Source organism: Podarcis melisellensis (genome assembly GCF_964234715.1).
Source record: "Podarcis melisellensis genome assembly, chromosome: 9".
Taxonomy (NCBI): domain Eukaryota; kingdom Metazoa; phylum Chordata; class Lepidosauria; order Squamata; family Lacertidae; genus Podarcis; species Podarcis melisellensis.
In genome coordinates this window covers 2,192,388-2,205,362 of record NC_138541.1, presented here as the reverse complement: position 1 = coordinate 2,205,362, position 12,975 = coordinate 2,192,388, and the positions used below count along the sequence as shown (strand labels likewise).

The window sequence follows — 12,975 nt, the reverse complement described above, 5'->3', positions numbered from 1 at the left end:
GGCGGCACTCACTGTGGGGTCTGCAGTGCGCCCGAGCTACACATCTCTCCTGGGAGTGATGCGGTGGCTTGGGCACCCGTAGGCTCCGCAATGCCCCAAAAGGTTCACACACCACCTCCCCACCAGTTGTAGGGTGGCTGAGTGGGAGGAGGCAGGCAAATTCCTCAGAGGCCCCACGGTGCGTTCTGCCGCAGCTGGCTGTGGGATGTGAAACACAAGAGCAGTCAAGTACAACATTCCTAGAGTGAACATGTTTACACATGGGGAGGAATGTTTGTCCAGCCAGCAGGAAAACTTCCTGTTTCCTTCTGGGCTGGGACAGACTTCCTCTGCATGTGACTAGAGGTGGGCGTGGCCTCACCTGTGCAGGTAACGGCAAAAGCACAGGGCAGGGCAGCCATCTCTCTCTCTTTGACTACATGCATCAAAGAAGCAACATCTGCTTAGCCAAAGATGCTCTCTTGGCCTCTTGCCAAGAGAGGACAAAGGGACTGTCTCTTTATGAGATAATTTCCAGGTGTATGTTACTTTTCTAAGCTAAGTCTGCCTTCCGGGATCCGATTGTGAACAGAATGATGTGTGAGTAAACCTTTTTATACTTTTATAGAAAACTGTGTCGTGTCTTATCTTTTATGAGGGGGAAATACCAGAACAGTTATTATAGAGGCTTTAGCAAGCCTGAGGAATGTTACTCTGCCAAATTGTGAACCTGTTAACACAAGTTGGAAATGCTATAATCACACAATATATCCTCTCCTGCATCCCTGAACATCCCCACACTGGCCCCACCCACAGCTGGCTCAGAGCAGGTGCGCCGCCCCAGGTGCCCAATTGGCTTGCTCCACTGCTGCCTGACACAGCTACTTTTTTATCCCCCCCCCCATCTGTGCATGTTTTCCTTCCTCTCTGGACGTCCCCATAATTCTCTCTTCCTCCACATTCTCTCCACAGCCTACTGGACCGTGAGTGGCGTGAATGGACCGCTGGTTGTCCTGGACAATGTTAAGGTATGAGACCCTTGCCTTTCAAATGCCATTTGAGATAAATATATGGATATGGTAGGGACGCGGGTGGTGCTGTCGTCTAAACCACTGAGCCTCTTGGGCTTGCCGATCGGAAGGTCGGCGGTTCGAATCCCCGCCACGGGGTGAGCTCCCGTTGCTCGGTCCCTGCTGCTGCCAACCTAGCAGTTCGAAAGCACGCCAGTGCAAGTAGATAAATAGGTACCACTGTGGCAGGAAGGTAAACGGCATTTCCGTGCGCTCTGGTTTCCGTCACGGTATCCCGTTGCACCAGAAGCAGTTTAGTCATGCTGGGCACATGACCCGGAAAGCTGTCTGTGGACAAATGCCGGCTCCCTCGGAGTGGTACCTATTTATCTACTTGCACTTTGACGTGCTTTTAAACTGCTAGGTTGGCAGGAGCAGGGACCAAGCAACGGGAGCTCACCCCCTAATGGGGATTCGAACTGCCGATTCGATTGGCAAGTCCTAGGCTCTGTGGTTTAACCCACAGTGCCACCTGCGTCCATTATAGCATATATTCAACAACAAAAACCATCGACAATTTGTTATTGACAAAGGACAGCTGGACATAGAAAGGGTCCCATCCTCATCAAACCTAAATCCGGCCCTGCATGGCCCCTAAGATACTACTGAAATCCTGCATCCTTTTAAACTGCAAGTGTTCTGATTTAATCTTTGTCCAGCTATGGATCGCAAGTTTCCCCTCCAGAGGGCAATAATGTCATAACACCGAGAAAGCAACGCAACACAACTAACAAAGCGGAATTGTGTGCAGACGGTGCAGTATAAACCCCCCCACAAATGCATCCATGGCATGTTGCAGAAAACACCACCAGCCCCTCATTGTTTAAAACCCTACTGGTGCTAAGCTCTGGGGTGTATAGCCGCAGGGGCTTCCCTCAGAGCAGAATAATTTTCCACTGGGATAAAGTGGGAATCTAGCCCTCTTGTCCCCCTCCCCACCAAAAAAGGAAGCCTGGTTTCTGTAGTGATCTCAGCCAGGGCTGTTGGACACAATCTGGGCTTTACCTGTATTTTAAGAAGGCAAAAAAACCACATTGGTTTGAAAGACTGACCTCTAGTGACCAAAGACAGCCATGCCTCATCAAGGGAAGGAAAAGTTGCATTTTAATGGACCAACTGGCTATTCGATAAAGCTTAATTATTGGGGGGGGGGAGTAAAAAATGGGGGAATGTTGCATATTTATCATCATCACCACCATCAATTTGTACATTGCTTTTCCACGCTCAAAGCAGTTTGAAAAACTTACATATAATTCGCAAACGGTTACAAGACATAAGAAATTTTAAATTCTTTGCAAACCGCTTTGAGGTTTTCTACAATCAAGCAGCACATAAATGTCATCAAGTGGCTAATAATTAAATAATTTGTCATAAACAGCAGGCAAATGGAAACCTTTAATTATATAGGGTGGTTGCTGGAATCCAGACTTAGTTTGGGAGATGCACTATTTTTGTCTTTATTTTTGTCATCTTATTCTTAAGCTTTATTATGATTTATCCATAGACAGCTTAATGTTATTTTATAGTTATTCATACAGGATGTTTTCATTAAAGCTGTTTAAGCAATGTGTGAATCGAAGCAGAGCCATCCTTCAAAATTCTCACCTCTCCAGTTTTTTGCAGTGCATTTCTTCAGCTAAGCAACATGTACCATAATGTCTCTGCAATGGTAAAGTGTGCATATCAACACATACATATTTCCAGAAATAACATGCAGAGGTGCATTATTTTAGGGTAAATTGCGCTGCAGAAATGTGCGTATTGGGGTGCTTTTATGCAAAGATGTGTATGTTATGAGAAATTTGCACCAAAATGCTGCTGAATTTTCATGAGGATTTGTTTAAACAAAAATTTGCGGACGAATGTGGAAACCATCGAATCAGAGAATGGTACAGTTGGAAGGGACCCCAAGGGCCATCTAGCCCAACCCCCTGGAATGCAGGAATCTTTGGCCCAAAGTGGGGCTCAAACTCCCAACCCTGAGATGAAGAGACTTCTGCTCTACCGAGTGAGCTATGCGAAGAGCCGAACGTAGAAATGGGGAAGAAACTGAGATAAATCAAAATCAATATAATTAAACCATCTTTATCTATCATGGGAGCAATTTCCATAGTTTAGCAATGAGCTGTGTAAACAAGTAAATGAGCACATGCAGAGTCCTGATTTATTTCTTCATAATTACTTAAATAATTAATTCACGTCCCTTCACTGAAATGCCACAGGGCAGTTTACGACATAGTGACATAATAAGAGAAACATACCATGCAAGCAGGTGTATTCAATTTAACTTAAAATTAGCATTAAACTAATTTTAAGCTGAGTTGCTGTGCCTCACCCTGGGATCACTTGGAATGAAGTGTGGACCAGAAATACATTAATAAATAGCATAATATCCATCCAATAAATAGCATAATATCCCATGACACCCATAAAACACAGGAGAATTCAAACCGTTCTATAAATACATTCCATAATAAGCAGTGCATTGTTTTTAGTTTTTATTTTATTAATTACCCACTCTTCACCCAAGCAATTGAAAATACAACATTGAAAACAATTCTAAAAGCTTACAAGTACAAAAAATGCAACTGCAAAAAATCACATCTAACAAGAATAGCAATCACAGCAGTCTGATAAAAATAACAGAAGTCCTCCCAGTTGCTTATTTTTCTGACTTTAATTCAAATTTGGGATTTCTCTATCCAATGCTGACCTCGCTTTCATATCAATCTTTTTGTTTTCTAATTCAGACATAGCTCCCCTCCCCCCCCAACCCAGCTTAACTGTTGTTGTTGTTTAGTCGTTTAGTCATGTCTGCCTCTTCGTGACCCCCTGGACCAGAACACGCCAGGCACTCCTGTCTTCCACTGCCTCCTGCAGTTTGGTCAGACTCATGCTGGTACCTTCGAGAACACTGTCCCACCATCTTGTCCTCTGTCGTCCCCTCCTCCTTCCGCCCTCCATCTTTCCCAGCATCAGGGTCTTTTCCAGGGAGCCTTCTCTTCTCATGAGGTGGCCAAAGTCTTGGAGCCTCAGCTTCAGGATCTGTCCTTCCAGTGAGCACTCAGGGCTGATTTCCTTCAGAATGGAGAGGTTGGATCTTCTTGCAGTCCATGGGACTCTCAGGAGTCTCCTCCAGCACCAGAATTCAAAAGCATCCATTCTTTGGTGATCAGCCTTCTTGATGGTCCAGCTCTCACTTCCATACATCACTACAGTGGTACCTCGGGTTACATACAAACCCTGCCTGAACCCACTTCGAAATGTATCCAGATGGCCCCTATCCTCCAGAAACTCCTACCACTGCTCTGCCCACCACTCTCTCCACCACCTTGCCCAAGAAAGGGGCATTCATGTCCAGGTGGTCATGAAGAAGGAGGAGGAGGAGGAGGAGGAGGAGGAGGAGAAGTTTTATTTATATCCTGCCCTCCCCAGCCAACAATTGATTAAAATACAACTTAAAAACAAGATTAAAATACAACATTAAAATGCAGCCTCATTTCAATGGAAACTCAAATCAAAAACTTTTGGGGGATGAAAACGTCAAATCTTCACCAAGGCTAACTATCCAGACTGGTCCTACGTGGGCCAGAAAAAATGGAAGTCCCCAAAGAGGAGTTCCATCACAGAAGGAGAAAGGAAAGAGGGGAAGGGGATCAAGTTGATTCCAAGCCAAAAGCCAGGCAGAAGAATTATTGCCAACCGTAGTTACATTATCGGCTAAAAATCTCTTTGGTCAAAAGAGCCCAGGAAGAGGGTTTCAAATGGTCAAGCATTTCCCTTCCACAGCAAGCCAGCTGCTTCTGCAAAGCCGGGCATGAATTGCTCCTTTCCTTTGTCCGCAGTGCCTGGGGTGCAAAGATAGATTTCCCCTGGCTATGGAGGTTCCACTGAGCCATCATAACTTCTATCCGTTCAGCCTGGACACTGACATCCAGAGCCGAGGGCCTTCTGGCGGTTCCCTCATTGCAAGAAGTGAGGTTACAGGGAACCAGGCAGAGGGCCTTCTCGGTAGTGGCACCCGCCCTGTGGAACACCCTCCCTTCAGCTGTGAAGGAAATAAGCAGCTGTCTTCTCTTTAAAAGACATCTGAAGGCAGCCCTGTTTATTTTATCACTCGATTGGGAGCCGCCCAGAGTGGCTGGGGAAACTCAGCCAGATGAGCGAGGTATAAATAAATTATTATTATTATTATTATTATTATTATTATTATTATTATTATCCACTGGCAGCCGCCAAGGGTCGTAGTGGGTGGCAGGGGAGCAGGCTTACTTGGAAATAAGTTCCATTAAAATCAAAGGGGCTTACATCCCAACAAATCTGTTTAGTCCCTGAGTGAGGAACAGTAGGAATGTAGAAAGGACCTAATTTCTGGCACTCCCTGCCCAGTTGACAGGTCTCCAAGTGAGCTATGATACGGCCAATTAAAAAACCCGCATTCCAAATTCAAGCAGGGAATGTGCTCTGGGATGAATTGAAGCTTTGTGGGGCCGTGCCCAGCACAATACACCGTTTCTATGCGGCCCTTTCGTCCTGATAGGTGCAGGAAGGGGGATTAATAAGATCAATTAAAGAGCCGGATCACAGAGGTTTTCCCCCTCCGTTGTAGTGGTTGGCAAGGCTTAAAGTCCAAAGTACAGGCTCAGCAGAAAAGGGGCACGTTTGGGAGGATGGAGGAGGGCAGAATGAGGCTAAACTTGGGGGTGTGAGTAGATGCCAAGAGTTAAGGCGCAGTCTGTGGGTGGCTAAAGCCCAAAAAAGCCTCCAAACCCCAGTGCACTATACCACTGAGTAACTGGTTTTAGGGGCAAAGTGTCAATAACTATCATCAATATTGTATTTATTTTGCTGCTGTTGTTTAGTCGTGTCCAACTCTTCGTGACCCCCTGGACCAGAGCACGCCAGGCCCTCCTGTCTTCCACTGCCTCCCACAGTTTGGTCAAACTCACGTTCGTAGCTTCGAGAACACTGTCCCACCATCTCGTCCTCTGTCGTCCCCTTCTCCTTGTGCCCTCCATCTTTCCCAACATCAGAGTCTTTTCCAGGGAGTCTTCTCTTCTCATGAGGTGGCCAAAGTCTTGGAGCCTCAGCTTCAGGATCTGTCCTTCCAGGGAGCACTCAGGGCTGATTTCCTGCAGAATGGATCGGTTTGATCTTCTTGCAGTCCATGGGACTCTCAAGAGTCTCCTCCAGCACCAGAATTCAAAAGCATCCATTCTTCAACGGTCAGCCTTCTTTACGGTCCAGCTCTCACTTCCATACATCACTATTGGGAAAACCATGGCTTTTGTTATACGGACCTTTGTCGGCCAGGTGATGTCTCTGCTTTTTAAGATGCTGTCTAGGTTTCTTTATTTATACCCTGCCTTTTCTCATGACAGGGACTCAAGGCACCTTACGCAAACTGAAACAGCATGGTATCTAAAAACTTACGAAAGATAATAGTGAAAGAGTAATTAAACTATGCAGAATGAAAACAGTATAAAAAATTATCTGTTAAAAAACAGCACAGCACTATTAAAAAGCCCTTTTCTTTTTAAAATACAAACAAAGAAACTGTCATTTCCCCAAGGCCTGTTGGAATAAAATGGTCTTCACCTGCCGGAGGAAGGACAGCAAAGTAGGAGTCTGGCTGGCTTCTCTAGGGAAGGAATTCCAATGTCTGGGAGCCACCACCAATAAGGCCCTGTCCGGCTTCCTCACCAGGTGTGCCTGTGAGGGGGGCGGGACCGAGAGCAAGGCATCCCCTGAAGAGCTTAGAGCCCAGGCAGGTTGGGGGGATGACGCGAATGTGGTCCTTCAGATAGCCTGGGCCAACGGGATGGTTTCCACCTTCATGGCTGGCTTGTGAGAGCCATGGGGTGAGGAGCTCCGACTACTCCTTGAGGGCGTCAGTGCATTTCTTTAAAATATTGCAACGTGTTTGTTCAAAGCATGCAGCCCTCCTGTCATTCCGATAGGCTTGCAACAACAACAACAAAATCCGTAACGTGATTAAAGTCAGTCTCCGTTAAAACATTGATCTGGAGCATGGGACAGCTCAGTTGGGAGAGCATGGGACTCGTAATATCAAGGCCGTGGGTTCGAGTCTCACGTTTGGCAAAAGATCACTACTTTGCACGGGGTTGGACTAGATGATCCTCGTGGTCCCTTCCAACCACGAGGTTGGAAAAAGAGCTCCTGAGCTTGTTTGTGCCTTAAAATCACTAGAGGAGCCGCTGCTTCACATCTTCGTCCTTGTTTCCTTCATCCTGCCTCGGCAGTCAGTCTATGCATAGTTAACCTATGGAACCTCCTCCCACATGAGGCAGTGATGACCAGTAACTTGGGTGGCTTTAAAAGAGGACCAGACAAATTCATGGAAGAGGAGAGGGCTATCGATGGGCTAAGAGTCAGGATGGCTCTGCTCTGCTTCCACGGTTGGAAGAAGCAATGCTTCTGAATCCCAGTAGCTCGAAACCGCAGGAGGGGAGAGTCCTGCTCTTGCGTTCGAATCCTGCTTGCAGGTTTCCTACAGGCATCTGCCTGGCCGTTGTGAGAACAGGAGGCTGGACTAGGTGGGCCATTGGCCTGATCCTGCAGGCTTCTCCTAGGGAAGCGTCATTTCACTAGGACAGGCATAGGCAAACTAGGCCCTCCAGATGATTTGGGACTACAACTCCCATCATCCCTGACCACTGGTCCTGTTAGCTAGGGATGATGGGAGTTGTAGTCCCGAAATGTCTGGAGGGCCGAGTTTGCCTATGCCTGCACTAGTATGACCCCCCTGCTACCATCTTTGGCTCTTTCTGGCAGCCTCATTGCTCCTGCCATTCCTCTAACCCAGGGGTCCCCAAACTAAGGCCCACAGGCCAGATAAGGCCCATGGGACTTGTTTATCCAGCCTGCGGCAACCCCCGCCGCCCGCTGCCACCGCCCACTCTTACTAGCGCTGCGCTGCGCCGCTGACCACATCCGGGTCAGAGGAGTACTGGAAATAGCTTGCGCGCATGTGCAAGCATTATTTGCGCATGCACAAGCGTTATTTACGGTGCACATCTGGGTCAGAGGTTATTTCCCGTGCACATGCGCGCAAGCGATTTCCGGTGCTCCTCTGACCCGGACGTGCGCCGGAAATAGCGTGTGTGTACGTGTATGGGCATGCGCTCCCCCGCCCTCCGGCCCGCCACGCGATGGGCGCTGGAGACACCGGCCCGAGGCGCAGTAAGTTTGCTGACCCCTGCGCTAACCTGTTTTTTCCAAAAAAATATTTTTTTATTAAAAAATTAAACAAAAGGTATTTTCCAAAAACATGTCATCTTTGGTGTGTGTCCCCCATTTTCCTCCCTCCCCCCACCCTCCCTCCCATACAAACCCCACCCCCCGACTTCCCTCAGTTCCAATCTTTGGTTTCTCTGTAAATGCTGTTCTCTGCATGTTACAAAATTGCATAAAAAGTAATCTAACTGATTATTGTCAATGAAGAGTTTGTGAGTGTTTATTCAAAACCTGCCAAGGAGTCCAATTCACTTTGTTGCATCTTCAAATATTTTGGAAAGGGTTCCCATTCATCTTTGAAGTCACAGTTATCCTTGTCCCGTAGCTCATGTGTCAATTTTGCCAGTTCTGCATCCATTTTTCTTGCCATGATTCTTTGGTTGGAATTTCCTCCATCTTCCATCCTTGTGCTACCAGAACTCTCGCGGCCGTTGTCGCATACACGAAGATATTTTCCAGCTTTTTTGGCAGGTCTTTCCCTACAACCCCTAACAAAAATGCTTCAGGTTTTTTAACAAATGTTAAGTGGAACATTTTCTTCAATTCATTATATATCATTTCCAAAAAAAATTTGATTACATTACAATCCCACCAGACCCCTGCTCTAACCTTTGCCTTCCTTCTCTCTCCTTGCAGTTTGCCCAGTATGCGGAGATTGTCAACTTCACCCTCCCGAACGGCACACAGCGAAGCGGCCAAGTGCTGGAAGTGTCCGGCTCCAAAGCCATTATCCAGGTGGGTGAGAACGACTCTGTTGACCCCGTGTCTCAATAGGACTCGGATTGAACCAGACCCTCCAAGTGTACCTATTTGCCAGGGACGTCCCTGATTCAAAGAAGCCATCCCGGTTTCTGATTTGATCCCGGAATGTACCACTTTTCCTTAGGACATCCTTATTTTCATTGGAGGGGATGGAGTTATCCAACCCCCCGAGCCGTCTGAAGGCAATCCTGTAGAGGGAAGGTTTTTAAAATGTTTAATGTTTTATTGTGTTTCTATATATGTCTCAGGGACGCGGGTGGCACTGTGGGTTAAACCACAGAGCCTAGGACTTGCCAATTGGAAACTCAGCGGTTCGGATCCCCACGACGGGGTGAGCTCCCGTTGCTCAGTCCCTGCTCCTGCCAACCTAGCAGTTCGAAAACACGTCAAAGTGCAAGTAGATAAATAGGTACCGCTCCAGCCAAATCGAGTCAAATCGAAAGCTCTAGCGCAGATAGAGAAACCAGGAAGCCAGAAAGGATGTTGGTGGGTGGGGAAGATTTCGGGCCACATCCCTTTCAGGGTAGCCTTCCGGGGGCCACATAGCCATTGTGTGCGGGGCCAGAGGGAAAAGTGGGCAGGCCCTTTGTAAAGGAAGCCAAGTCTCTCCACAGAGGTGTGCACACAGGACAGCGGAACATGGCCCAGGGTGTGTGGGGCGACTTTTGAACTGGGGCACTGGGGAGATATCAAAAAACAGCAACCATTTTTATAAAAAAAATAAGTTTCTCGTCTTCTGGTGGTTCCCTCATTGTGAGAAGTGAGGTTACAGGGAACCAGGCAGAGGGCCTTCTCGGTGGTGGCGCCTGCCCTGTGAAATGCTCTCCCATCAGATGTCAAGGAAATAAGCAGCTACCTTATTTTTAAAAGACATCTGAAGGCTCTTTAGGGAAGTTTTTAATATTTATTGCTGTATTGTTTTTAACACTCGATTGGGACCTGCCCAGAGTGGCAGGGGAAACTCATTTAGATGGGCGGGGTATAAATTATTATTATTATTATTATTATTATTATTATTATTATTATTATTATAGGTTGCTTTTCTCCTAGTCATTTGTACCTCTCATTCGGCTGCCTCAGCTCCACCCGTCTTTCCCTTTCTTACCCCAATCTTCCAGCCTGTGCCCGTCCCTCTCAAGCGCATCACCTCCTATTCCCGAGACTAGATCTCACTTGGAGACAACAGCTCTCTTTGCTAAATTCCCTCTGCCATCTGGCTGATGTTAAAGGCAGTGGCACCCGGAAAAGAAGAGAGAGAGAGAGAGAGAGAGAGAGAGAGAGAGAGAGAGAGAGAGAGAGAGAGAGAGAGAGAGAGAGAGAGAAATTGTCAATCTCAACCCTGCAGGTTTTCTTCCAGCCAAATTGTCCTTCCACAGCGTCAATGTACGAGGACAGACCTTTCCCTCACCAGCACCCAGAATGTTTGTCCGCATTCCGTGACCTCACAGCAGCTCTATCCAGGGGACAAGATCATGAAAGAAGGGGACCCTCTCTAAGCGCAGCCCCCGTGCCTTGGATCTGGGGGTGAGTAGCTGGCTGGGACTGCAGCCCAACAAGGCAGAGAGTCTTCTTCTCTCTGCTGGGAGGGGGCTGCCCAGTTTGCCCCTCCATGCAGAGAAGCAGGTGCCTCCCCAGGGATGCTCGCCTCTCCAAACCCCCTGACCTTTCCTCGCCCTCTGGGATCGCGCAGAATGCCCTTTCCCGCCTGCCCTGCTCTGATGAGCAATGCCTTGAGCCCAGTAGCCCTGTGGAGGCGAGGGACCCGCGGAGTTGACCTGCGGGGGACCTCTGCTGGCGAGCAGCCAGACTTCAGCCCTCTAATGCCACGGAGACCTCTGCAGGGCCCTTCTAATCCTATTAGGGAGTCAGCCTCGCCGGCACCCCCTGCCCGGCCTTTGGCAGAAGCCGCTTAGGGAAAGCCTGATATACACAGAGCTGGGGTGGGGGGCTTATTCCACCCTTCCCAGCCCCCCATCCCGCCCTGCTGCAACAGCTGGCCGACGTGTGAACATTCTTTCGCAAGGGGCCACACGGATCTAATTAAAGCGGTGGTCCGGAGGTCACTGCCTTCAAACGGTGTCAAATATTATTCCGATCAAAGGGAGCCTTTCGGGGGTCCCTTCAGAATGGATAGGGGAGGGGGAGGCACGCTGGACCCAATTAGAACATAGCTGTCAACGTTTCCCCTTTTTTAAGGGAAATTCCCTTAAAAGACGCCTGCTTCTTGGGAGAAAAGCAATGACAAACCTAGACAGCATCTGAAAAAGCAGAGACATCACCTTGCCGAAAAAGGTTTGTATAGTTAAAGCTATGGTTTTCCCAGTAGTGATGTATGGAAGTGAGAGCTGGACCATCAAGAAGGCTGGTCACTGAAGAATGGACGCTTTTGAATTCTGGTGCTGGAGGAGACTCTTGAGAGTCCCATGGACTGCAAGAAGATCAAACCTCTCCATTCTGAAGGAAATCAGCCCTGAGTGCTCACTGGAAGGACAGATCCTGAAGCTGAGACTCCACCTCATGAGAAGAGAAGACTCCCTGGAAAAGACCCTGATGTTGGGAAAGATGGAGGGCATAAGGAGAAGGGGAAGAGATGGCTGGACAGTGTTCTTGAAGAGACCAGCATGAGTTTGACCAAACTGCGGGAGGCAGTGGAAGACAGGAGTGCCTGGCATGCTCTGGTCCAGGGGGTCATGAAGAGTCGGACACAACTAAATGACTAAACAACAACAATAGGATTCCTCGCAAGAAAAGGGAAAAGTGGGCAGCTATGAATTAGAAGAAGGTGCTTTTCCCTCCGGCTAACCAAGGCCTGCATTGGCCATGACAACAGCGCTGGGGTCCTCCTTCCATTGCAGTGGTTTTCCAAAAATGCCAAGTCAGCAGGGATGCTGGTGACGCGGGGTCCCCTCTCCGCCAAGGATGCCGGGAAGGATCCAGGCAGCACCAAGCAACTGAGGCCAGTTGCTCCAAACATAGCGCATCATGTGTGGGAGAGAGAGGAGGGCGCCTTGGGCCACCCAATGGGGTCTGCACACCTCAGTTTCCCTCTTTATGCAACCAACTGGGTGGGGGCTGTGGAGGCAAAAAGGGTGGGGGGAAACCAGGATGATTAAGGGTCTGGAAACCAAGCCTGATGAGGAATGGTTGAAGGAGCTGGGCGTGTTTAGCCTGGGAAAGAGGAGACTTGAGAGGAAATAATAATAATAATAATAATAATAATAATAATAATAATAATAATAATAATAATTTATTTGTACCCTGCCTATCTGGCTGGGTTTCCCCAGCCACTCTGGGCGGCTTTCAACAAAATATTAAAATACAGCAATGCATCGAACATTAAAAAGCTTCCCTGAACAGGGCTGCCTTCAGATGTCTTCTAAATGTTAGGTAGTTGTTTATCTCTTTGACATCTGATGGGAGGGAGTTCCACAGGGCGGGTGCCACTACCGAGAAGGCCCTCTGCCTGGTTCCCTGTAACTTGGTTTCTTGCGGTGAGGGAACTGCCAGAAGGCCCTCGGAGCTGGACCTCAGTGTCCATTTAGAACAATGGGGCTGGAGACGCTCCTTCAGGTATACTGGACCGAGGCCATTTAGGGCTTTAAGGGTCAACACCAATACTTTGAATTGTGCTCGGAAACGTACTGGGAGCCAATGTAGATCTTTCAGGACCGGTGTTATGTGGCCTCTGTGGTCACTTCCAGTCACCAGTCTAGCTGGGCACATTCTGGATTAGTTGCAGTTTCCAGGTCACCTTCAAAGGTAGCCCCACGTAGAGCTCATAGCAGTAGTCCAAGCAGGAGATAAGTAGAGCATGCACCACTCTGGCAAGACAGTCTGCGGGCAGGGAGGGTCTCAGCCTGCGTACCAAATGGTGCTGGTAGACAGCTGCCCTGGACACAGAATTGAC

At 48.2% G+C, this 12,975-nt stretch overlaps 2 protein-coding genes and 1 long non-coding RNA gene across 3 annotated transcripts in view; 2 read left to right on the top strand and 1 right to left on the bottom strand.

The window, feature by feature from the left end:
* The window catches only part of LOC309377833, a 355,859-nt gene that overhangs the window by 117,141 nt on the left and 225,743 nt on the right, over window positions 1-12,975 (bottom strand). The gene's annotated exons all lie outside the window — the stretch shown is intronic.
* ATP6V1B1 (ATPase H+ transporting V1 subunit B1) overlaps window positions 1-12,975 on the top strand; it is a 61,958-nt gene that overhangs the window by 19,727 nt on the left and 29,256 nt on the right. Inside the window, exons 2-3 of the mRNA XM_081925101.1 lie at window positions 952-1,007; window positions 8,943-9,041. Of these exons, the coding sequence (XP_081781227.1) occupies window positions 952-1,007; window positions 8,943-9,041 (155 nt within the window). The remainder of the gene's footprint in view (window positions 1-951; window positions 1,008-8,942; window positions 9,042-12,975) is intronic.
* The window catches only part of LOC309377569 (shootin-1-like), a 60,576-nt gene continuing 55,807 nt past the window's right edge, over window positions 8,207-12,975 (top strand). Inside the window, exon 1 of the mRNA XM_081925041.1 lies at window positions 8,207-8,252. Within this exon, the coding sequence (XP_081781167.1) occupies window positions 8,222-8,252 (31 nt within the window). The 5' untranslated portion in view covers window positions 8,207-8,221. The remainder of the gene's footprint in view (window positions 8,253-12,975) is intronic.